The sequence below is a fragment of the Rhopalosiphum maidis genome, chromosome 3, assembly GCF_003676215.2.
Source record: "Rhopalosiphum maidis isolate BTI-1 chromosome 3, ASM367621v3, whole genome shotgun sequence".
NCBI classification, from domain to species: Eukaryota; Metazoa; Arthropoda; class Insecta; order Hemiptera; family Aphididae; genus Rhopalosiphum; species Rhopalosiphum maidis.
In genome coordinates this window covers 53458514-53485815 of record NC_040879.1, presented here as the reverse complement: position 1 = coordinate 53485815, position 27302 = coordinate 53458514, and the positions used below count along the sequence as shown (strand labels likewise).

Below are 27302 nucleotides of genomic sequence, written 5' to 3'. Positions count from 1 at the left end.
AATTATTACTAATAATTATTGAGGCTATGAATTCTCAACTTTGGTATGATTATTGTTTATTAAAATATTTTTTTTGTTAATCGCCTGATATTTACTAAGTATTATCTAAGAATTAATATAGATTTGCTAATAATTATAGAATACTTTATTAATGTCACTGAAAATATAAAAAGGTACGTGGCAACTGGCAATATGATCGTATCACATGTTCATCGTAATGTTGAAATATCTTTGTAATAAACATTTAAATAATACCTCTGTATACTTCGGTACAATAAATCAAAGCACAGGGCTAACTTAGAGATCATGAGATTAAATTATATTTAGGAAGATTGGTGGTTTTCAATGAATTTATCAAAAATTCTAAAAATTATTTTTAAAAATTATAGGTATAAATAGTATGTTAGTTTATGTACTAATATATTATATAACAATATTAAGTACCAGCTTTTGCTATTTTCAGATTTAAGTTAAACTAATTTAACGTTATGTTTAAGTAGGTAACAACTTCTATACTTATGGTTTATTGACTGCGTAAGTATAACTTTAAAACAAGTTTTGTCTTTTTTTCAGCTTTAGGATTTTAATTTTAAAAATGAGTTTAATATTTTGCCTGTTGTTGTGTTGCTTTTGGTATGGTTCATCGGCTTATTATAGTAGTTTCACAAGTCTGGTAGGCATAGGAGCACCTACTTCAGGTTTTATTAGAGCAAGATCTATAAAGATGAGTCTATCTCAATACAATATTGATGACAATTGGATTGTACAGAAACTGGATCATTTTAATCCTAATGATAAGAGAATGTGGAAACAGGTATTAATTAATTTAATTTTATATGATCAGCTAAAACGTGTTATATGTATAATGATTCATTAATTCAAGTGTTAACAGTCTAATCGCATTTTTTTTAGAGATATTATATGAATCGGGAACACTATAAAAAGGGTGGCCCAATATTTTTGTTGGTAGGAGGAGAAGAAAAAATTTTACTAAGGTGGATGACCGATGGGGCTATGATAGAATACGCTAAAATTTTTAATGCTCTGTGTTTTCAATTGGAACATCGGTTTTATGGAAAGAGTCGTCCTACTGAGTAAGTGCTATTTTTAGAAATACAACAAATTATTAACTTAAATAGTTTTAATCGAATAGTATTAATGAATAAATGAATATCGTTTTAATTAAAAATAAATACTCTGTTTAAATTAATCACGAATAAATATTTGAATAAACTATAATTATAATTAATATAATGAAATGTAGTTACAATATGTAAGCAAAGAAAATATTATAATTTATAAGTTAAAATAACAAAATAATTTTAATTATTATTATTTTTTTTTTTTAAATAAAAATCGTTATCGCAGTAATCTAAATACTACAAACTTAGTGTATCTGACTACTCAACAAGCATTGGCTGATATAGAAGTATTTATAAAGAATAAGACAGAAGGACAATTCAGTAATGCTAAATGGGTAGTATTTGGAGGATCTTATCCAGGTAGTTTAGCTGCCTGGTCAAGAATGAAATTTCCACATCTTGTACATGCAGCGGTTTCATCAAGTAGTATTATAAAGACAAAAATAGATAATAAAGGTAAGTACTATGTAAGATGAATCATTAGGCTATTAATTTAACCTTCCATAACAAACTCATATAAAAAACAAACATTTTAAACTGAACTTAAATTTTCTTGTACTTTATACTATATACTATATTGCAGTTCATTTGACTAACATTAACTTTCTTCGAGGTGTTCATCAATGAGAAATATATAATATTGAGATGTTTTATTTCCATAGAATATTTTAAGGTTGCTCAAAAAGCATTATCAGCTTATAATCCAAAATGTAGTGCACATATAAGAGAAGCAACGATAATGATTAGTGATCTTTTAAAAACCAAAAATGGAACGGAATTTATTCAAAAAAAATTCAAGTAGTTATTGATTTATATATATTATATACACACGGTTATTGATTAATATCAAAATAGTTGATACAATAGTAAAATAATAAACATAAATTTTAATTTAATTACAGAACATGCAATAAAATAAACATACATATTAAAAAAGATATAAGACAATTGTTTCAACAATTAGCTGTATCGTTTTCAGCAGTTATACAATACAATCGAGACAACAGATATTATGAAAATATTAACCAATCGTTTGTAACAATAATAACATTATGTGATATTATGTTAAACAAGACATTAGGAAATTCAGTAAGTATTTTATTAATCAGCAGTTCAATAACAAAAATAATAAGTATAAATATTTTAAATTTATAATTATGAACAGAATATAATATCAATTAATTATCAAACAACTGCATGTAGATTTTGTTTTGTTATTTATAATTCATAATCTTACTAAATACTAGAAAATCAAATAGGTACCCAACCCAAATATTATGGATAATATTTTTTTGGTTAAAGACCAAGTGGTGTTTCACGTCGTCAACAAAATAGAGATTTTAATTTAACTAATAAAGACATAATAAAAGGCACTTTTCACAAGTAGCCAAACTTGAAATAATGTTTTTGTTGAATATTTAATAAAAAAATGTACAATTTAATAGACACTAAGGTACAATACGTATTCGTATTAATATCTTCAACATGATTTAAAATTATTAATTCGATTATAGTAGATACTAGTAGAACCAATAAATGTTTTATTATAACATTTTTTTTTTTAATAATTATTTAAAGAAAATAAATTAGGTATCAATCTGAGTAATCTGACAGTATCACTATTTTATAGTGGCTAGTGAACTAGCTGTAACTAAGTAATTGATATAATTTAATAACTAGTAATTGCTAAAATAACAATTTATAACCATATTTTTCTCAGCTTGAAAGATATATAGCCGTACACGAAAAATTAAGATACGCTACTAATAGACAATGTTCATCCTATTCATACAAATCATCACTTGCCTCTAATGCAGAAATATCTTGGAACAAAGGATATGTAGAATCAGGAGGTTAGTATACCGTGACTATTTTAATTATATATAATTAATAAATCATTATCGATTGACGATTATTAACAAATCTTGTCGAACTTGGAGATTCCATTGACTACAAGTAACTGCAATAAATAATAATATTATCAGTATCTGGGTAATAAACGTAACGAAATTAACGTAATTTCATTATGATTATTTCCAAAGAACGAAATTTTATGAAAGTAACGTTTGATAGGTATTCTTATAATATAATGCGTTACCGTTTTAATTTGTTTCAAGTATTGTGAAATAAGAAAAATATAATAATAAATAATAATACTATATAGTCAATGTGTAATGTATATTACCTACTTTATTTATCGTGTCGTCCACCGGTTCGCTCGAACAAGTGGCATTTGTGGTACGACGACGACGTCGGGCTCGAGAGACGTGACTTGACGTTAGACGCGTCTGGGAAGATAAAACTTGATGAAAAATTACTATTTTACAACTAAATCTATGGCCTGTAGACCGATTCTCCGTCTGTGCGTCCGTCATACGGGTACGCTGGCAAATTAAAATTCACAACTCACATCTCGCTGATACGGTTCGTCCGACCGTGGACCTTGCCGGTGACATTCGCTGCGGCGGTGACGCGGTGTCTTCCGTTGGCACCTTCTTGGTTGCAGGTGGGCATTCGCGATGCATAGCACTGGTCGCCGCGGCGATGTTATACCAGGACTACGGTGTACGACACAATCGTTATGGTGATTGTGGTTAGGCAAGGACCTAACCTAACCATTAGGTTAACAATTAAGGAACACCGTTTCCATAGAACTTGGGTAAACGAATATATGACCTAAAGTTGACGCGTGGGCTCGTCTCCGTGTTTCTCGGACATTCAGACTTTAGATCACAGGTGAACGAAAATACGATCAGTTGATCGAATGTCATTTCCATTTTGTTCTATATTACGCTACGGTGTTGTCCCAGACCCCTGTCATAGGTTGGCATTGTTGGCACTCGACGCCGTTCGATGTGTTATCGGGTAGGCAATGATCAGATTGTCGGAAAAAATTTGTATGTGCTCGGACCGTTGCTCGTTTCAAATGTCTTCATTGATGTTTTTCGGAGTTTGTTGTGTGCATTTTGTTTATTTATATTATTTTATTTTGTTATAAATATATAGCTATTTTATTTGTTTACGTATATGTATTATTAATATAATGAGAACACTTTTTTATTTCAGATCGACAATGGTTTTACCAGCTCTGTACAGAGATAGGCAATTTTATAACATCCCATAAAGATAATCACTTGTTTGGTAATACCATACCGTTAGAATTTTTTACTGATTTATGCACTGATGTTTTTGGGGATTCGTAAGTTACTAAAAGAAATTGTATAAAAAGTATATATAGATTGTAGGTATGTTTATTTTAGTGTAGAGTTAACTTCAAGTATGATGTTAAATAATAATCAATGTGTAAAGCGTTTATCATATTTAATATTATATAAGCACGTGTAGGTCTATCGTCTATGACGAACTATGTAACGAGATAAGTAGCAAATTTCAATAAGATCTCTAGAAAGAGCTTTGGGTATTCATAGCACCTTTAGATTTCTAATAAGCACTCGCAGATTACCGATTCATTTTTTCCAATGTTTAATGACTTTAAGTGTTAGTTTAAAACTATAAGTTTTTACTGTAGTTTATGATTGCCTGTTTACACAAATTAGTGTCGTATCGAGCACATTTTCCCATGACTCTGAAACCTAATTCGTCGTAATCCTAGTTCACTGATTTTGATTCTCTATACTATTGTCACTTGTCAGTAAATTATTAGGAATACTAATATAAGTCAATAAAACCAGTATATCGATCGACAAAATGGGAATATTTTCAAAATATTAAAAAATCACTATATACATTTTTGTCGACTTAAAATGTCGGTAAATTAAGATTCAGTGAAGTGGATATGAACAATATTTGGATATCAATTTGCCAGATAAATAAATAAATTTTAAGATCTTTAGAATTAATAGAAACAATACTTCAGAGTTAATTTAATCAATGTTTTATATAGTTATTAAATTATTTTGTTTAGTTTTGATTTTAATGCATTGGAAAAAGCAGTTGAGAAGACATCTATGATGTACCATGACTTAAGAAACAAAACAAGTAGAATTGTTTATTTACATGGGTCAATCGATCCATGGAACGGATTAGGTCTTACTGAACCGAAAGCAAACAATTCTGTTTCAATTTTTATTGAAGGTAATATTTAAACTTTTATTATGTAGTTATAATCATTTTTTATAAATTAAAAATTCAGACTAATATGAAAACAAATAAACAAAATATGTATTTTTAGGAGTATCTCATTGTGCAGATGTATATCCTTCAACTCCGTCGGATCCTCCACAGTTGTCAAAAGCTCGTGAAACAGTTGTAATTTATTTAAAAAAATGGTTGGAAGAAAATGGACCTTGACATTAAAAGATAATTAAAATTGTTATTTTTTAAAATACATTTAATAGTACCTAAATTATTATAATGTAATTATTTCTTCATACATAAATAAATTTTGATTATTACAAAATACATATCAGTACATTCAGTGGCGTTATTTCAGTTTTTGAGAAGGGAGGCAAAAACTTTGACCGGCTCATAATAAAAAATAAAATTAAAATTAAAACCACTCTCTAATACAATTATAATACAAATACATTTTTATCTCAATACAAATAGCCTTCTTACATTATTTTATACATATCCGAGAGTAGGTACAACAGTGGTTACTCTAGGCATAAATAACGCATTTTTTGAGAGATGACAATGACTAAATAATAAATATATAATATGTAGAGGGATACCCAATATTACCTATTGGCTATTACCATTGAGTAATGAGTATTTATTGTATAATGTACACATTGTACTCAATGCTATTAGATACTATATGATGACATATTTCGAAGGGAATTTTACCCCAATTTATGTCTTATTTGCGCCAAGTATGAGTAAAACATACAATAAATTATTAAGTATTTATTATTAATTTATGTTTTTCAAGAGTTGCTTAGATGCTAGGCAATAACAGGGTATCTTCTAGTTTTCACAGCTCCAAACAGCTTGATTTCAATCTATTAATGAATCTGTTTCATTCTCTACGGCTATAACTAATAAACTAATAGTCATACAAAAAATACAGATACCCTATAATTATTTACGTAATAGCATCAGCCACGAATCATGGTTAAATTTTGTTTAGCAATGACATGAATGTCATAAATCATGTTTGCGGGCTTGCGGCCCAAAACTATCACATACCCGGCCCACTACTTATAAGGGGAGGGGCAAATGCTCACCCTGCCCAACACAAATGACGCCACTGTGTATATTTTTCTATAAATGATTTTTGATATATAGGTAAAAGGTACACTACATAAAATAGTAATAAGTAATTTATAAATACTACCACATTCCAATTGTGTGTAAATAAATATTTCAAAAAAAGAAACTGTAACGAACCTGAATTTCATTTGAACAGAATACAATCAAAATATAAATATATTCAAAACTTAATAACTATAACAGTAATTATTACGTTGATCAATGTTTATACCAAAGAATACTTGGCATTGCTCAAACTAATAAGAGCTCATTGCTTCAGATACGAGAAAACAATAAATAATTATTTTTTATTTGGACTTGTTAAGAACCTTATCTAATGTACAAATGCAAAAAGAAAAATTCCCTAATTCATAGGCATTAATATTTAATATTTCACAATACTAAATATCTCATTCGTTTGGATTTCTATCTTTGTCTAATTATGTTAAAAACAGACCTTGTATAAAAATGTAGAAACGTTTACTAAAAATAGTAAATTAAGAGCAATTAAGTCATTTAAAAGACATGATTTAAACTCTTCTCAAGTAAACCCAAAATATTAATAAAGATTCCGAATCGCAGCCACTTTTACCGATGTCCCGATCATCTAAATCGAATACGAAAAAATGTGAAGACATAATATTTAATCATGGATGAATAAATAACTCATAATTTTTAACCATTGCAAATCATATTTAACCGCCAATTTGTTCGAACCAAAAGTAGGTTAAGTTATCACAGAACCTTTATCATTTAGATAATAATTGTTATTTTGTCTTAAATAATTAATTCCCCATACTAGTCGTAGAAGTTTAAAAATTCTAAATGTCTGTTTCTATCTGAACATTCCGAACGCTAAAATGTGAGTACCTACTTATCAAGTTGGTCTTTAAGAGGACGTCGCAACCGCAAGTGTTGTCTCCGCCTTACACACGTACGACATAGTAAATTTTCGTTCACCAGTTTCAATAGTGTTCTTTTAGTTTTGATATAAGAGTGAATTGGCCTATTATCAAACTTATAGGTAAGACCATAATGTGTGTTCTCTCCTTGGTTTTTTATAATATTTTAATTTTTAATGAATTATGAGCATTTTCAAATATTTATATTTTTCTTACTCATAACTCACTTAAAAATTAAAATATTGTTAAAAACCAACGAGAGAACACAGATAATGTTCTTAAAAGTTTGATAATAGGTCAATTCACTCTAAATTATCAAAACTAAAAAGCACACTATTGAAATTGGTGAACGAAAATTTACTTGTCGTAAGTGTGTAAAACGGAGACAACACATGTGGATGCAACGTCCTCTTGATTTCATTATCAATACTATTTTTATTTATGCTGCAGGTTTTTGGAAATAAATGTTTTAATGTGTATGCCAACACTACAAGTCATACATGCCACTGTGCGAAATTTATAAATATTCAAAGGTAATATTGATTTATAGTTTTAATAATATAAATTACTTTAAATATGTTGATTCCAATATGTGCTTGCTTGTAAACATAATACTTAATAGGTCTGAAGAAATCGCAGAAAGTGATGTTATGAGTAAAACAAAAAATGAAAAGTGGCTTTCACAAAATGCGGTTTCATTGTCAGGTTACTGAAATATGCATAATTTATATATATTTTTATTTAGTGGTTATTCGTCCAAAGTAATCACTAGGGTTAGGATTTTTATGGTGTAAAAAATTGTAAAATATGCATTTTATTTATAAAAATATGCAAAAACAATTTTTTTTTTAAACATTAGTAAATATTATTACAGGCTATCATTAAATAAAGTTTTTTTAAATTTTCAAATGTGAATGACCAGCGATTAAATCAAAGATTTATAATGGCTGAAACTTCTTTCCACATCACACAACGTTGTTGGATCATTCTGAAATGAGACGTGATTTGTCGCGGATTTAAAGTGATAATAACATCATTTTCTTTCGTTTTATATTCACCGTTTATAAAGTTACACACTTTTAGAAATGTTTTAAATCCCTTATTCTTTATATTAAGTCCATTTTACTTTAGATAGGTAGTATATTTACAATAATTCGACAAATTAACCAATAATTATAGACATTCATTAAATAAATACCATTTATAATAAACAAGATTCTCAAAAATTTATATGTATACAATTATATGCGTTATTTTCAAAATACAATAAATAAAAAAAAAAAAACTATAATTTTACTATAATCAAGAATAAGCCAAATCGCGGACATATCTGATAAATTTGGACTTAAGCAAAATAACATACAAAGAAATCCTAGCCCTAGTTATCACTATGTAGATTTTAGTGAAAAATATTAACAAACTGTAGATTAGATATTTATACTTATACTATTAAAAAGGAAGTACAAATGGTGAAATGACATTACAATCTTGGGTGTCAACATTCACAATATAGCTTTAGTATTATTTGGACATTGTTATTGAAATTAGTTTACAAATTTAACTTGAATCGTGTCTGGATTACTTTCTTAATACCTTCCAATCAACTAAGATGCTTCAGAATTATATTTAAATAGAGATACAATTACATTACAGTTTTGTATGTTGTTATTTAAATTCAAAAATCATTTCTTTTTTTTTACTTTAACATTTATACTTTCTTAATTTTACATTTTAATACTTAAGTAGCAGATTTTTATGTGTGATTTTAATACACTAATATTGTGTTAACAGTTGACAATACAAGTCCCACAAATACTACAGTTTGGACAGATGAAAATACATCTTTTATGTTAAATTGTTTCCATAATTATTCAAAACAAATAGGTCCAATGAAAAAATTCCAAAACAAAAAGACGATGTGGACAAAAGTTCGACAAGATATGATAAAGGAATTAGGTTGTTCATTTACAGAAACTCAAATTGAAAACAGATATAAAACAGTTTTAAGAAGAAACATATCGTTGATGAAAAAAAAAAATACTACTGGACCATCTCCCAATTTGAGTAGCGTTCATGAAGAGTTTAGTCAAATAACAGCATTGGATGATTCTATTGAACCATCAGTTTCTGTAGGTTAGTATTATTTTAGCAAAACATTATGAAAAACAATTATAAATGAAGACAGTATATCAGCTTGTACAACCTAACCTAACCTATTAAAGTAATTTATTTTACTATTAAAATTTTGGTAAATTGTTTGGTATGGATATTACCAAGAGAGTTATTTTTAATATTTTTGAACATCTAGTACAACAACTTAATTAAAATCTAATATTAGAACCCTAGTATTGGATTTGTTAGTTGTTTATTACAGCAAATAATTTTTATCGATAATAATTTTAATTGAACTTAATATAAATAAAAATTGTATTATTTACTACTTGCCATTTTCATTTTCAACACATTACATTTTACTTTTTTAGGAACATCTAGTTCTGGACTGAAAAGAATAACCAAAGATGTCCCACAAGATGAGCCACAAGTTACAAAGAAGGTTAAGACTTCTCTAAATGATCTGATGATTACCTTGAACAAAGAAAAAGAAGAAGACAGACTAAAGAGAAAACTGAAACGTCAAAAATGTCACGAACAAAAAATGAATATTCTTAAAAAAATCTTTAATAACAAATAGATTTTTCTTTTACAACATTTATTAATATGTTCCTAATAATTAAAATTTACAAAATACATAACAATTTTCGTTTTTTGAATCCTTTTTCACAAGATTGTAGTTCTTGGGCGTATGTTAATAGTTACATTTTCTGTAATTCTTCTACAAGTGGTTGTTCAGGAAATAAATCATCATCATCTGTACACAAATTATGTAGCTAATATAAAATTTGAATCTTTCAGCTAATGAAAAATATAATTGCTATTTAATAGTATAGGATCTATGTATTTAGTTCATAAGAAGTTATTACTTTTTCTCTAATATGCTCAAACTTCTACACAAACTTTAGTATCGTTTGTGTAATTCAAACGCGTCCGTAAAAATATTTAACGGTTTGATAAAACTATTTATTAAATTAATTTAAAGTTCGTTTTCATGCAACTCAGCATACATATTATATTTAAATATTTATCTGGTACAGCAGTACTAGTGTATTAATGTAAGTGGTGTATAGACATATATAGTACTATAGTGATTGCAGACTGAACCTCAAGTGATGCTAATGTTTTTGTCAGTGAAACAAGGAAAAATGTTGCATCAACCATATCCCCTATTATAATTTCAAGTCAAATTTATTGTTTTGAAAATTCATAAAATAGGTATAAAAATTAAAATAACTTTTCATAATTAGATAAATAATTTAATATTTTAAAATTTAAAATCAGCATATTTAAGTAAATCCCCCATTATCAAACATAGAATACTTGCTAGGTACTACACATACTTTCGATTAATATTATCCAACATTTTTTTTTTTAATACACTTGAGGAAAGTCTTAAGTTGTTTATGACTTTGTCAATATAATTTATATGTTTCTTTCACAAGAGATCAACATTAAACACTCCAACCTTTGTTTGTATATTGCAGACAATTTATTTATTTTATTTTATTAAATATTGGGAATAATGGGAATGCATGTCCAAAACTGTGATTTACATAAATAATTATCATCAGAGTACTGTTAAACATTAAACAGAATTTTCGATTTCCTCACAAATAAACAAATAACTTAGTATATATTAAAAAAATTTAAAAGAACACTAAATACTTTCGTCGGCATTATCGGCAACAAAATCAAATTTCTTGCTATTTTTCATTCGGTCCCTTATCATTTTTCAGACATTTGCCTACACGGATGTATAATAATTTATTATCTATATCCATGTTTGCCGCCAAACTCGCTGCCAACTACAGACTGTAGACGTTATCACACGTTGTCACTATTTACTATCTCAAAAGTCAACATTTAATTAAATTATTCGTAGGTAGCTGGTAAAATATGCTTCGCCGTCGCCACTGACCGTTGGCATAGAGGCCTGAATCGTAATGACCAAAAGCATCGAGATGGTCAACGAGTACATCATAATCACCTCATAGTTCGTGTGTCGTGCCATTAATAGTGAAAAGTCTGATAGATCTAGATCGTTTGATTTTTGTTGTTTTTTAGACCAATCTCTAGAAACTGCCTCGTAGTCAGTACAAAGATTCTATGTTAAGAAAAAAAAAAAAACAGTAAAATATCAAACATTCCACGTTCGTGTGCCGCCAAGCGATGATTTTTATGATTTTAGTCATTGCTATTGCTGCCATACTGCAGATAGCACTAATTTCGGTTTTCATCGGTGAGTTAGATTTCTATAGATCGTCTTCATAAGATTTTATGATCCTTACCGCACATGCTGTGCATTTAATCCTGTTGTCGAATGAGCAGTAAGCACGTCGATCTATTTTATATGCACGATTCATTCAATTCAAGGTTAAAATATTACTATGGCTTTTGACATATTTGTGATTGATCGAAAACAAATATTTATGACTGACAAATAACTGACTGATTGAAGACTAGAATTCTGAAACTACTGTGTTTACATCATTATGCTAAGAATAGTTTTAAATCCATGTGTTATCTTTATTTTTGTTATTGTTATTATTATGTCCATCACACAGATTTTAATTTAATCTGTGCTTCATCCAGACATTAGGTCTGTTTTAAATCAAAGACTTGTACAACATTTTATAGAAATCTGTGTTTCAAACGCAAATTTTAATTATCTATGGTTTTGATTTTTTAAATCTACAAATATATAGAAGTTAACATAATAATATAATCTATTGCATCAACTTATTTTTTTCTATATTCCAGGTGCTGGAGTTTATTACTTGGCTGAATTTGTTGAAGAACACACTGCATTAACAAAAAAAGTTATAAAATGGACAATTCATGTAAGATGATCTATTTAGTTGTTTTAAATTAATACAGTAATATATTTTTATCAATTCTGGCGAGTCTTAACTTATCTTAACTGCCCAGTTGATTCTAATTAGGTATTTGAAAGTAAAAAAATTATATTTTTTTCTTTGTTGATCTTATACAGTAATAATTATAATATTATTTATACACTTATGCAGTATTTAAATTAATTAAAAAATCAGTAGGCGCTATTCGAAATATAATGTAGGTATTATAGTGCAATTTTTTTTCAAAGTAATATGTGACTAATAACCTCCCTTTTACAATAAACTAAAATAAAAAAACCACTTTAAACTTTTTAAAGTTGTAATATAGCCATTTTGTAAAGTTATTTATTTATTATGTGGAGAAAAAAAATGTAATAAACAAAAGAAACTTCTATTTCATAAAATATAATTAAATATTATCCGCATTATGCTTGGGCAGTTAGAGATTGGTATAATAATGTTCAGGAAAAATGGATTGGCATAGAAGTATCAATAAATTGCCAGCCCGATCTCAAAACTTGATCCCAATGAATTTTTTTTTATGGATCTATTTAAAAAAAATTGTGTATCCATCGGTATATATGCAAGGTCATGAAACTTTAATTAGAAATGTGTGGAATATTTCAATGACACGTTGCATTCGTTACAAAGTTCGTTGGCCTTTAAAATTGCTTTGTGCATAGCAGTTAATGGTGAACATTTTGAAGAAATATCAAAATAAATACGAAAATCAACAAATTATATGTTCTTTATAGTCTATTGAATTAGTAAATTAGTTATCAAAGTTTAAAAATCACACAACTTTACAATATTATTATGCTGTATTTTTTGAAGCAGAAGTTTATCGTTCATTCAAAATTCAACTGATTTCAAAATCGTGTTTTGATTTATATTGCAAATACAAAAGTCAACAAAATGGCCATTTTAAAATTTTTTTCGTTGTTTTTAAAAAAATAAAAAAACTTTAAGAGATTTTTTTTTAGTTTTATTTTAGACCATTGTAAAAAAGAGGCTATTAGTCATGTATTACATTGAAAAATACTGCATTACAATATCCGCATAATATTTCTAATTACAGTTACTGACTTTCCAATTAATTTACATACTATATAACCTGAAAACTATTTTATTTTACTAATTAAATTATTACACGTTGTTACAGGTTGTGATAATATGTCATATAGGATTGTATTTATTTGACAATATACCTTTAACGCTAATTGCTTTGGGTCTTCTGAGCCATATAGTATACTACTGTTTGCTCATTGACTTTCCAAACTTCAACTTAACATCACTGTCATTTATTTTGTCAATTATTCTGTTAATTGGAAATCACGTACTAACTTTCAAATTTTTCCGACAACGTTACACAACATTATCAGAAGTACATACACATTTTTTAATATATCAAATATTATTATTGTCTGGTTAAGCATTTATGTATAATATAAAATTACATTTTTAGGTTTTTTCATACTTCACAGTGTGTTTATGGATGGTGCCCTTTATGTTTATATTATCATTATCCGCCAATGATAATACATTACCAATCACTAATGTTGGTAAGTTGAAAACTTTTTTTAATTCTAAATAAGCTATTTATAGCTATAACTATTTTTTTTAAATTGAATAATTAGTCATTGGTAGTGTATTACTCACCATGATCTATGGTATTATCTAATTTTATTACTCGTTTAGTGAGCACACAATTTACAATGTGATAGTACCAATCTTTTATAATGTCAATTGGTCTGAATGACAACTGCAACATCTTAATATATCCAACTGCAGTATCGTGTCTTACATTAAATGTGTTTATGTCAAAAGTATAGTACTGATTAAAAATGCTAGTATTGGAATTTTAGGTATCAAACGATCATTACAAATATTTTACGATTAGAAACTTTTGCAAAAATAACTTGAAATGTATGATTGTAAACAATGTGATACAGTAGAACCTCATTAATCCGGACTTCGCTTAAGAGGATGTAGTACGTGCATGTGTTGTCTACATTTTGCACATGTACAACATAGGAAATTTTCGTTTACCAATTTCAATAGTTTGCTGTTAGTTTTGGTATTTGAGTAAACTGACCTATAATAAAATTTAAATGTAAGATTATTATCCAGGGCCCCACGTAGCCTTTTATTGATATTATTATTCTTAAGTAATTTATGATATTTTTTAAACTACATATATGGAAATGATCATAATTTACTTAAAAATAATAATATTAATAAAAGGTTACGTGGAACCCTGGATAATAATCTTACCTTTAAATTTTATTATAGGTCAGTTCACTCAAATACCAAAACTAACAGCACAATATTGAAACTGGTGAACGTAAATTTGCTATGTTGTACGTGTGTAAAACGGTTATAACATATGCGGGTACTACATCCTCTTAATCTGGATAGCTAATTAAGGTAGTTTTCATGTTTATTTTATTCTAAAATATAAGTTATAGCAAGTTCCACAAATTTTCTACATGTTATTATCGTGATTAAATACTATTTAAATATTGTCATTAACATTTCCTTAATTCGCATAATACTATGTATGTATCTTATACCATCTTATAAATTATGATATATATTCTTAAATCTATAATACACATATTTTGGTTATTTTGTTTAATCCAGACTTTCATTAAAATGAATAACCTAGAGCCTCAATTAGTGTGAATTATTCTACTACATTATCAAACAGGCCCGGATTGAGCTGATGGGCTACCACTTGATTTGATAATAATTTGTTCTCAAAAAGCAAAGAAGTCTCATTTCAAATTTATAATCGGATTTTCCTTTTTTAAAAAATATCTATTAGGTTGGAAAAATATTTCGTACAAGATGTAAATTGGTATTTTCTATAAAACATGATAGATATTCAGACATAAATAAAATATTACAAAAGAGAAAAAACATTTATTGGTGTTATCAGTTGCATCAAAACACAAATGTCCTGTATTTTTATTTTTTTTTTATGGTCAGCCCAGTAAATTAATAAGTTCTGTGATATATAATGATAATTGTTTGTAATTATAGTACCTATTTAAAATATATAATTTAATTATAAAAATTAAATATTAATTGGTATTTTTAAAACTTTTCTTAGCTTATTACTAATAAGTTATTAGTTATTATTTTTATTTTTTTTTAAATTTACCAAATACTTGACCCTTTCATAGCTTCATAGTTTATAAATTATATTTAATTTCTTCCTTGATTTTATATTTTAGAACAGTTGTTTATGATTTATTGTTGTATGGGGGGGGGGCTTCTCAAATTATTTCTGCCACAGGTCTACAAAGGCATAGCGACGCTAGTCATACTGAGTAGTAGTGTTTGTATTAATTTACAACAAGGGTCGGTAAATTAAATTGTATAATATACTAATAAAATTTGTATAGGTTTAGAAAATTGTTTAGTTACTTGGGCCGGTTTAGGTGAACAACTTGGTAAATAATTTCTTCCCAATCTGGTGCTGTTAAAAATTATAAAAACCATAAAAAAAATTAGCATCTGAAGCACAAGAATACAAATTTATCAGGTTACAAATTCAAACCAACTATTATTGATTGGTTTGATCTATGCAGACATATTTGATGTTCAATATTTGACAAACACCAAGCAATTGGTGATATAAGAGAATGAGAACCTATAAAAAATCATAGAAACACTATTTCAATTTCAATTATTTAAATATGTTGGTAACTACTATAGTATCATATTTGTACCAGTAAATCACAAGCTAAATTTTAAAATTTCCAGTATAAAATTACTATTATTTTTCTAGATATTTTAGATAATTATTATTAATGTAAGTGTGTTAAAACCTTATTCAATTTTTTATAAATCACAACTTTCAATAAGTATTTTTGTTTATTGACACTTTTCATGGATAATTAAAAAAAAAAGTTAAATATTATGATATATTTACTGTATATCATTGACAATAAATATTCATATTTTCTCGCTTAAAATATATTATTATAATTTTAAGTATGTATTTAACTTGTTTACTAATTGTTAACTTGGTCACCTATGATATAATATTTAAAAATAAATATGTTAGATATTAAAGAAAATTTCTGTATTAAAATTGTATAAATATTTGTATTACAAATGTACACGATTGTTTATATACAATATACAACTTAATGACATTTTTTTATTTGAGCTTATAAATATTTTATGTACATTAACTACAGTTACCAAACTTAAATATTTACCGTTATTAAGTTAATCTATAGATTAGTTTTTGATTATGCTTGTGCAAATAAATAAATAATAAAATTAAGAGGACATCGTACTCACATTTATTGTGCCATTCTTATATGTTAGCACTTACGGTATAATAAAATTATTACTTTCAAATCAAAAAAAACAATAGAAAACTGTATGGAAGAAAGATTTTAGTTAATTAAATTCTCAACTCTTAACATAAAATATTGAAAAGTTGTATCACCGTGTGTTGACTATCATACTAACAAATAGTATAGCAAATTTTATGCTAAGTAGAATCATACTTCATAACTTCAAAATATTTTTGAGATTCTGATTTACGGATAATATTGTTACATTAAAATGTTTTATTAGGTCATTTCACTTAAATATTAAAAACAAACCAGTAAAATGGATTTTTCTGGACATTAAATTTGATATGATATTAACTTTGTTAGTAAGGCAGTGGATAGATGAGAGACAACCTCTCAGTATTTTATTTTAAGTGCTATGAATTTAGATTAAATAATAAATAGTTCTATTCTTTAAAATTTGAAAGCAATTATTAAATTATAAATTTATAACATAAGTATTAAAAAAATTTTTAGGAGACTATAAAATAAATACATTTTTATTATTACTATTAATTCTTTTGATTGAAATATATATATATATTACATACTTACCAATGAATATAACTATTAAACCATTGGTGTATTTCTCCAATCAAAAAAGTATTCACACTATATAACTATTAAAACAATATTTTCAAAACAAAAATTTATTTCAATGAGGTATTATTATATTTATAAAATACATACTTATTACATGTGATTTTTAACACATTACTTATAATTTATAAATATTTGTTGATAATTATTAATTATATTGTAAATTTTTTTTAGATGACAATGTAGTATCACATTATTTCACTAATCGTAAACGAAATTATAAAATAAAAAATCTTTTTACTTATCTTGGTGATATTACTGGTAAGAACAATCATCTCAAGTAACGATTCAACATGAAGAAATGGTATTTATAATTTCAAGATAATATTATATATAAATAAAATTATTTGTATATTTATGTATTTAATTATTTGTAAGAATATTAATTACCATTGTTATCTATTTATTTTAATAAAAGAAAAAGACTGTTGAACCTACAGTTGGTTGATATAAGTTTATGAATGGTATTATTACTATTTGACGTTGATTTATGTATTTGTCTAATTAATATTCAAATACAAATGACACTAATGATAATATACCTTGAAAAAATCAATAAAGAAAAAAAGTAATAAATAAATCATTTGTGTTTATGTAAGTAGACTTACCGAATAAAAAAACAATAAAAGATCCTTGCATATCATCTAAGTTTACTTTATGATTTGTTACTTCCAATTGTATGTTAGTCCAACATTGGTCTTTTTTGGGTAAAGTGTCTACCAACCATTTGTTTATGAGACCAACCTTATTCATTTTTTCAATCCTGTGATAACATTAAAGGTTTAATTTTTACTCACAAGTCATACGTTCATATTTAAACTAATCACTTAGAAAATGAGATTCAAAAATGTACTCTAATAGAACTAATAACTAATAAATAAACGGGTTAAGTATTTGAATACCTTTTTTTTTTTTACTAAACATTTTTTTACTTTTTAAAGTATACTTGAAACACATATTGTAACTGAAAAACGTGTGTATAAACATAAATAAGCTCATGTTATTTTTTTTTTTTTAATGTATATGTATATATTTTTCAATTTGCAAATTAATTAGTTCTTGACAGAAAATAAACTATGTAATGATTATTTATATGCATAATATAGGATATATATAAACACTAAGCAACACAATATTTACTATCAAGTGAAGTTGTGAATATTTATATTAGTAATGATGCAAATACACATTTGTATTTTTTTTTTTTTTACGTTTTATGACCATTATGTATTATGTTTGATTAAATCTTAAATAAGTGGATTTTATTCTTTACCTTAAAAAACATTCAAAAGTTATTTCAACCTTAATCCACGTATAATATTTTTACAATGTATTTTTAACTTAATTATTGACTGATATTTACTCTATGTTTATTCTGCTAAGATAGGGACTTTCATTTGCTAACATCATTGCTAATTTTTCTTCTGCAAAATCTTTATTTCCTGTAAATCACTCTTAAAGGTTATGGTATTTTTTTACGTTAAGTAAAATATTGATTAGTTTACATATAGAAAAGTCACATCTATTAGTTTTAAGAAAATCGTTCTTCATAATGTACATCAAGTTGGTTCGACGGTGAATGAATGCATGTTTACCAGATCTTACCCTTTCTATTATCGGCTGTGATAACCCCTTAAAGCCCTCATGATGTTCTGCATTTTTAATTAATTCCTTAACCATCATAACATCTGGTAATAACTATTCATAGAATAAATCAAAATCAGACCATTAATAATATTAAGATATTAATAAATTTAACTTTATAGAAGTTACCACTATCCATAATATTTAATATCTTTGTTCATTAAGAAGAATTCTGTCAATCTTTTAATGGATTTTTAGTTATTCAAATTCTTGGAAATGACAATAAAAGCAAATTTTCAAACTGCAGACATATCTCTTTCTTTAATTTATCAACATTTTTTTTAAATTCCTTAAAAGTCAGTTATTAGAACTCTTAAATAAACATAAATCTTTTGTAATAAATAAATAAATTTTCAGAGTAATTTATTCATTATTGACTAATATTGTATATTTGTATAAAACTGTTAAAATTATTCAATATAGTCATGGCAATTTAGATAACAAACAAAATATTCTTGGTATTTTTTAAATATTAAATAGCATATTTGTAATTAGGTAACCATAATATTCTACTCTATAACTACCATTGTAGGTATAAGAGATTTTGTGCATAACTAACAAGGTATACAGAGAGTAAAAATAGAAAAAAACTATAATAATGAAAAAAAAATACAGTACTACTTTAGACCCATTATTATTTATAATTTATACCTAATATACGAGTACATTAACAGATTAATGATAATTCAAACGATAAAATAAAATCACCCATTATAATAATATTAAAAATGATAAAAGTAGTAATAAAAATATGAGTAATATAAGTAAATTAAAAAAAATAAATGATGATTATAATATAGGCATTAATATAAACGATAATAATAAAAGTTTTCTTAACAAATTAAATAAAATTACTTCTATAGCCGATATCTGGCAAATATTAAGCATTACACAGCAGCCCAATTATTGGATGTCTGATAATTAGCCGCAATCGCTAATTATTATAATCACGGTACTTATATTTACAATAACACTAATAAAACAACAATTATCTATCGAAAGAAAAATTATGATAATAGGTCCGTAATCGTTTTGTATAATATGTTAATAAAAACACATTGGGTGCCCGGAACAAGAACAGATAAACTATCAAATAAAGTATCACCTAATCATATAGCATATTAATAGGGCTAGGATTTCTATGTATTTGCATGTTTTTATCCGTAAGTCCAAATTGATTGGTTGTCAAATATGTCCACGATTTGGCTTATTCTTGATTAAATAGTACAATTTTTTTTGCACATTTTGAACATAATGCATACAATTGCATATATATAAATTGTTGAGAATCTTATTAATTTTAAATGGGATTTATTTAATTATATATCTATAATTATTGGTTTATTTGACGAACTATCGTAAATCTACTACCTAAACTAAAAAAGAATATGGGATTCAAAACATTTCAAAAAATGTTTAACATTATAAACGGTGATTCTAAAACGGAAGAAAAGATGTAAATATTACTTTAAATCCAGGAAAAATCTCGTAATATTTAAATATGCTCCAAAAACATCGTGTGATGTAGAAAATAGTTTCAGCCAATATAATGATATACCGCCTTTATCACAATTGATAAATAACATAAAGAAAAATAATATTAACGATAATAATACACTTCCAAATGACTTTATAGATACCCAAAAACCTCTAAATAATAACAATAATATTGAATCAGTAAATGCTTACACAAAAATACCAAACATAATTTCGAACAATTACGACGACAAAAAAATATACTAATGAATAATGAAGGAACCGTAATAAATATATCCCAACATCTCGATAAATATCAACATAAAAAAAGTAGTTGAATTATTAAAAAAAATTCGTTCACCATTTTACAACCGACACTTCGTACATAAAATGTGCTTATGTAGATCCTTGCGAAATAAAATTAAAACCAAATTATACGGACACTAAATTTATTACTCCCCACAGAGTTTCCCCACAACAACGTGAATAATTAAAAATACGATTATACAATAATCACTTGATGCAAATATAATTCGTCCTATAATATCAAAATTTGCAGCTTCAGCCTTTTTAGTAAAAAAAAAAGAAAAAGGATCTTATAGTCTTGTAGTTTCATATAAAGAACTAAATGATAGAGTCGAAGCAGATAATATTATTAAATTATACGTATGAGTTCATATTTAACATTGTCCACGATCCGACGCAGTCAAATTGCCTATCTAGGAGGTTTAATTTTTTCCGATGATAACTGTCTATAGGTACTTGACATTGGTATTCACACGTCATTCGACTCTAATTTTTTCTCCTTATACTAATAGTATAATTCATTATATATCCGTAATTAGAAAGAAAAGCCCCTTACAACATTATCGGGAAAAAATCCATATCATAGGAAAAAAAGCCCAGTATCAACTAAATACATTATATTCGCTATTTTATTATGATTTACATAATTACATTACATTTAACTATACAACACTTTTTTACCATATTTATAATTATAGCTGCAATCTGCATTTAATATTGTCAATAATTGTAATTTGTCATTTGTACCTACAAAATTTAAAAAATGTTTATGGGTAAAATTTTAAAATAATTTAAAAATTTAAATTAATTGTCATACGTGTATAATTTAAATAATTAATTTAACATTTTTTTAATTATATAATATAAATGACAAATGATATCATTGACAATGTTGAATGCAGATTGCAGCTATACTTTTAAACATGTTAAAAAAAAAGTGTTACATAGATAAATGTAATGATTATATTTAATTATGTAAATCATAATAAAATAACGAATAATGTATTTAGTTGATATGGGGCTTTTTTTTCCTAGATTCAATACATCAAATATCGTATATAATCTAATGATTATAGGCGACAATCCATAGAGTAGTACCATCATTAAAATATTAAAATATCAAATATCAAATATCTTAGTACCTGAGCCAACCACAAACTTCTATACTATATAGCAGGGCATAAAATTAAGGTATTTAGCTACTACACACCTAATTCCACACATCAAAATATTTTAAAATAATGAACGTAGACCTAGTGCGCAATGCACATGTCACATATAACTTCTTTGCATAATTATTTTTGATATTCATTAATAATTATTTATAACTAGAACTGTGCATTTAATGCACTAAAAAACCTCAAAAAATGCAATAAATATATGCACTTAAAATGCCAAAAATTATGGTATGAAATGCACTTAAAATGGTTTTTAATTTAACATTTATGTTCATATTAGTATATTACATACATACAAATGTATTTAATTAATAAAAAAAAAAAATTATAAAAAGTTTATTTTATTAAAATTTTGATTTTGAAATTTATTGATTCTTTAATAATGCTATTTGCCAGAAACATTTTTTTAAATTTTTCAAAAGGTTTTCAAAGATATTAATTATTGGAATTTAATTAAAAATGCCAAAATATGATCTAAAAAATTAAAACCGTAATAAAATGCAAAATAAAAGTTTCATAAATGGATTTTTTATTACATAATTCAAATTATGTACTAACAAAACTACGTTTCACAGTTACTAAAAAGAAATGCACTTTCCTAAAAATTCACAGCCCTAATTATGATATAATATTATCTAAGCCTAAACCATGAACTAAGATATATACATATATATACATATATATCCAGTGGCGTAGTCGGGGGAGTGTTGATCCCCCCTCCCTTCGGCCGTATTTTTATCAAAAATATAATGTTTATAATATAGGAATACTATCATTTATTCGTGGTAAAATGTATTCTGTTATGCCGTATTCACGTTATCGACTGCACTGGTTTCAGGCGACCTTGAAATTTTGCTGTATGATCGGCATGGTGTGGTTCCCAAACTTTTTTCTTTACTACCCACTTAAAAAGAAATTCGACAGGCGCTCCCTAAAAAAATTATTATTAATAATCTTTCACCCCAACCCCCCCCCCCCCAAGTTAAGCTTGTAACTTCAATTGCCCCCTTGGATAGATCTAGCGCCCCAAGGGGGTGATATCACTCACTTTGGAAAACACTGGTGTAACCGTAACGTCATTTTAAATCCATATTAAATCATGTTCTATATGATGATGCCGAGCCTTCACGGCGAACGTTATGACGAGCACGGACCAAGATTTACAGGACTGGAAACGAGATGAGTATTATGGTTACGAAATGTTATACAACAGGGGGTGTGCAGGGGGTATTTTTCTTTTATCAATACTAGCGCCGTCCTAATGAATACTTATGAAACTAGATAAAAACCATTATTGGATTTAGTTCCAAAAATATCCATTAAGACGGCACTAGTTTTAATAAAAGGAAAATACCCCCTGCACACCACCTGTGGAATAATATTTCGAGGTCAGCCCTTCCCCACACTCTCCAACCAAGCCGTATCAAGTCCTGTATATCTTAGTCCATGATGACGAGATCCAGTGAATACAAATCGATCAGCTGTTTGACTGTTGCTTCAATTATGTTCCATGCCTAAACGGGTGGCGTGCGTGACACTTGTTGTCGTATACAACACGTTTTTTAGAAACGCTTTGGTCCAACTGGTGGTAGATAACTACTTTAACCGCCATCGGAGAGGTAACCTCAAAATGTTTACAAAGTTGTTAAACATTGAATTGTGCGTAATGCGTATCATTATTATTATTATTATTATTATTATTATCATTACTACTATTGTTATTTCCTTAGAATAGATGTCAGACGAGCATTATAGTTGGAAGAATGAAAAGTGGGTGCTGGCAATACGATAGGAACGGTTTTTTCTCGAAAAACAGGGGTTTTCAAAGTGAATCACACAATGTAATGTAGTTCGCGCGCTTTATTTCACAGTTTTAAGAAACAATAACAACATTTCACCACCAGGCGCGTGAACATCAGCAGCCGTTTATTATTTACCCGACTATATGGCATTAGTGCATTGCGTCATTGTACGTTCATTTCTCACTGTTCTCAGCTACTTTTATTCAGTTCAGTGAGATCCTCTTCCTTAAGTTCTAAGCCCAACAGACTCGGTGTGCTGTGTTTGAAGACAAAATCTCGTATCTTTATTGTGATTATAGTTATTGTTTTCTTAATCATTATTTTTTTTCATTGAGATTTACACTACATTATAAAACTCGATACTTTTTGGTAAAACGTTCTCCCTAGTTGAAGACCACCAATAAGAAGGTAAGTATCTATTATATATTATACTAGTCCAGTCATTTAACGATTTTTTGAGGAATTAAATCAGATAGTTTTGAAACTTTGCAAAAAATGTGGTTATATTAACAAAAAAAAAAGATGCCATCCCTCCGAGGCCCGGAAGTGTCCGTCATCTTGGATTTTATGTGCGATTTTTCAGTTTTTTTAAATTATCTTTGAAAATCCTAATTTTATCTTAAAAATACTTATATACAAAAATGTAGCTGACAAAATTCTGAACAAACAAGGTTTCATTGTTTTTTTTGTAGCTTGAATAGGTTAAGAGTAAAATGTATCCATGTGTTATAATATTAGACGCAGCGATCTATAGCCTATAATACTATATTATATAGGCTGCAAGTAGGCGACACGCCGCAATCGTGTCCACTAGAAAACGCAATATTTACGTTTTTTATATAACATTATTACATAGAACTTATAGATACATTGAATATTTTACACAATATTTTTTAATGTAAATTGCTTTATTCACATTTTTTTTTTATTAATATTAATATTATTATTATAATACATTAAATAATTCATTTTTTACGATTGGGTGATGGACTATATATTATTTCATCCTCGTCGTCATTTAAATTATCATCAGACGGCATTGATAAAGCGTGTGATCTACTGGGACCACCGTGACCTACTATTAATAGATAACATAATATAATATAATATGCCTTTTGAAATCATACTCCAGTCTAAATAATATTGGCTATAATCATTTAACTGTCAATCATTCTGAAAATTTCGTGAATTCCGTAAATGGGGATAACACGCAAACAGTAGAATGTTTATAGTCAATATTAAAATTTAAAATATTAAGAAAAATGCATAGGACTAATGAAAATCTATTATCACGCCACTTAATTGAATGTTGGTACTACTCAGCGCTCAATAAATAATCGGAATAATTTATTTATACTTTTTTTGGAAGATGTAAAAAAAGTTTATACTTCATAAAATATAATATTGTACCGCGCCATTAGATGTTTCACATAAAAAAAACGTAAATATTGCGTTTTTTAGTGCGGTGTTTCTCAACCTTTGTATTATGGCGACACACTATTAAAATTGTTCATTAAAAAACAATAAAAAAAAAATAAGAATAATACTTATTAATTTTTGTAAATATAGTGTCAACAAGGTTCATACATTTTGTGTTATTTAATATTAGTACTTCCCGCGACACATTAGGGCTCGCCCGGCACCAGCTTGCAGCCTGTTGCAGTATAACATTAGTATCATAACTCGCCGCGTCTAATATTATAACACATGGATAATTTTTGTTCTTAACCTATTCAAGCTACAAAAAAAATAATGAGACCATCTTTGTTTAAAATTTTGTCAGCTACATTTTTGTATAGAGGTATTTTTGAAATAAAATTAAGATTTTCAAAGATAATTTAAAAAAAACTGAAAAATCACACATCAAATCCAAGATGGCGGACACTTCCGGACCTCGGAGGGATGGCGATTTTATTTTGGTTAATCATATAAAATATCCTAATTAATCGTATATCAAAACTCTAATTTTGGAGCTTAAATAACTGGACTATTCCTTTACTTATTCATAATAATCGGTTTATTACACTCGATATTAATTTATACTAGGTTCACGAGTGTAAATTACACTCGGTGTCATCATCGGTTGTATCCTACTGTGTTTCTTGTGATATCTCAGCTGAAATCATGTCAAGTGAAGAGCCAAAGTTACCCTTTGTTTACGTAAAGTTACGCCTGGGATCAATAACTAAGTACACTGAAAAAGTGTACATAGATTTGCGGTCGCATGTTAGTGTCTTAAGACACAAAATTTGTGAAAAGGATAACTCTCTAAACAAAGATAATTTTATAATGGTTTATTGTGGAAATGTTATGAAAGACCCTGATCTTATTTCTAAGCATAATCTTTTGAACGGAGCTACAGTGCATTTGTTCCAAAAAGAAAAGATTGAAAAAACGCAACCTCCAACAAATATCGATATGAGCCATGAGGGATTGTTGAAATTACATCAAGCTTTTCGTTCATTCTCATTGAATATATCGTTAAAATCTTTACAAATGGGTAAAGACAAGGATCAAATTATAAATGATCTAATCATGAAAATTCCTCAACTTAATAAAGATCCTGTAGCAATTAGTCTTTTAAAATATTCAGATTTATTAATCACACTTAATGATACTAACTCGTTGAAAAACACTGTGGAAAAGCATCCCGCTTTGGCATTAGCTGTATTGGAAATGTCTTCAAATAACAATTTTGTTGTGCTGGTAATTTAAAATAAAATCCTTAATGCCTACTATTATTTATATTATCTTTTGACATATTTTGTTTTAGAACTACTCGGTTGCTTCGGCCAGACCTATATCTGCTGGTACTGCTTCGATCATACCTATGTCTGCTGGCACTGCTTCGATCATACCTATATCTGCTGGCACTGCTTCGATCATACCTATGTCTGCTGGTACTGCTTCGATCATACCTATATCTGCTGGCACTGCTTCGATCATACCTATATCTGCTGGCACTGCTTCGATCATACCTATACCTGCTGGCACTGCTGCGATCATACCTATATCTGTTGCCACTGCTCCGACTACACCTATATCTGCTGCCACTACTTCGACTACACCTATATCTGCTGCCACTACTTCGACCACACCTATATTTGCTGCCACTGCTCGGACTACACCTATATCTGCTGCCACTGCTTCGACCACACCTATTTCTGCTGCCACTGCTCCGACTACACCTATATCTGCTGCCACTGCTCGGACTACACCTATTTCTGCTGCCACTGCTCCGACTACACCTATATCTGCTGCCACTGCTCCGACTACACCTATATCTGCTGCCACTGCTCCGACTACACCTATTTCTGTTGGCACTGCTCCGACTACACCTATATCTGCTGCAACTGCTCCGACTACACCTATATCTGCTGGCACTGCTCCAACCACACCTATATCTGCTGGCAGTGCTCGGACTACACCTATATTTGCTGCAACTGCTCCGACTACACCTATATCTGCTGGCACTGCTCCAACCACATTTATATCTGCTGGCAGTGCTCGGACTACACCTATATCTGCTGCAACTGCTCCGACTACACCTATATCTGCTGGCACTGCTCCAACCACACCTATATCTGCTGCCACTGCTCGGACTACACCTATTTCTGCTGCCACTGCTCCGACTACACCTATTTCTGTTGGCACTGCTCCGACTACACCTATATCTGCTGCAACTGCTCCGACTACACCTATATCTGCTGGCA

General features: G+C 27.9%; 4 protein-coding genes across 6 annotated transcripts; 3 read left to right on the top strand and 1 right to left on the bottom strand.

Moving 5' to 3' along the window:
- The first annotated feature begins 595 nt into the window (after positions 1-595).
- Positions 596-5453, top strand: LOC113557931 (putative serine protease K12H4.7). The gene is made up of 9 exons (XM_026963468.1): positions 596-814; positions 913-1094; positions 1369-1598; positions 1805-1940; positions 2045-2231; positions 2863-2995; positions 4209-4341; positions 5068-5237; positions 5335-5453. The coding sequence occupies exons 1-9, from the start codon at positions 596-598 to the stop codon at positions 5451-5453; spliced, it is 1509 nt and encodes a 502-aa protein (XP_026819269.1).
- A 1807-nt stretch (positions 5454-7260) lies between these two features.
- LOC113558791 lies at positions 7261-10174 on the top strand. Its single transcript, XM_026964335.1, has 5 exons — positions 7261-7290; positions 7709-7791; positions 7881-7963; positions 9050-9391; positions 9742-10174. The coding sequence occupies exons 3-5, from the start codon at positions 7909-7911 to the stop codon at positions 9948-9950; spliced, it is 606 nt and encodes a 201-aa protein (XP_026820136.1). The 5' UTR covers positions 7261-7290; positions 7709-7791; positions 7881-7908; the 3' UTR covers positions 9951-10174.
- Positions 10175-11229: 1055 nt separating this feature from the next.
- Positions 11230-17831, top strand: LOC113556786 (protein TEX261). Of its 3 annotated transcripts, none has more exons than XM_026961936.1 (6): positions 11230-11366; positions 11438-11612; positions 12134-12213; positions 13391-13612; positions 13694-13790; positions 17358-17831. In XM_026961936.1, the coding sequence occupies exons 2-6, from the start codon at positions 11543-11545 to the stop codon at positions 17465-17467; spliced, it is 579 nt and encodes a 192-aa protein (XP_026817737.1). In that variant the 5' UTR covers positions 11230-11366; positions 11438-11542; the 3' UTR covers positions 17468-17831. The 3 variants fall into 3 exon arrangements, with proteins under 3 accessions (XP_026817737.1, XP_026817738.1, XP_028044432.1); XM_026961937.2 differs by having other exon boundaries at positions 11234-11370; XM_028188631.1 differs by having other exon boundaries at positions 11240-11612.
- On the bottom strand, positions 17711-18863 carry LOC113557932 (ionotropic receptor 93a-like). Its single transcript, XM_026963469.1, has 3 exons — positions 18691-18863; positions 18547-18627; positions 17711-17946 (listed from the first exon to the last, which is right to left on the bottom strand). Exons 1-3 carry the CDS (start codon positions 18861-18863, stop codon positions 17736-17738), a joined length of 465 nt encoding a protein of 154 aa, XP_026819270.1. The 3' UTR covers positions 17711-17735.
- Between the last annotated feature and the right edge of the window lie 8439 nt (positions 18864-27302).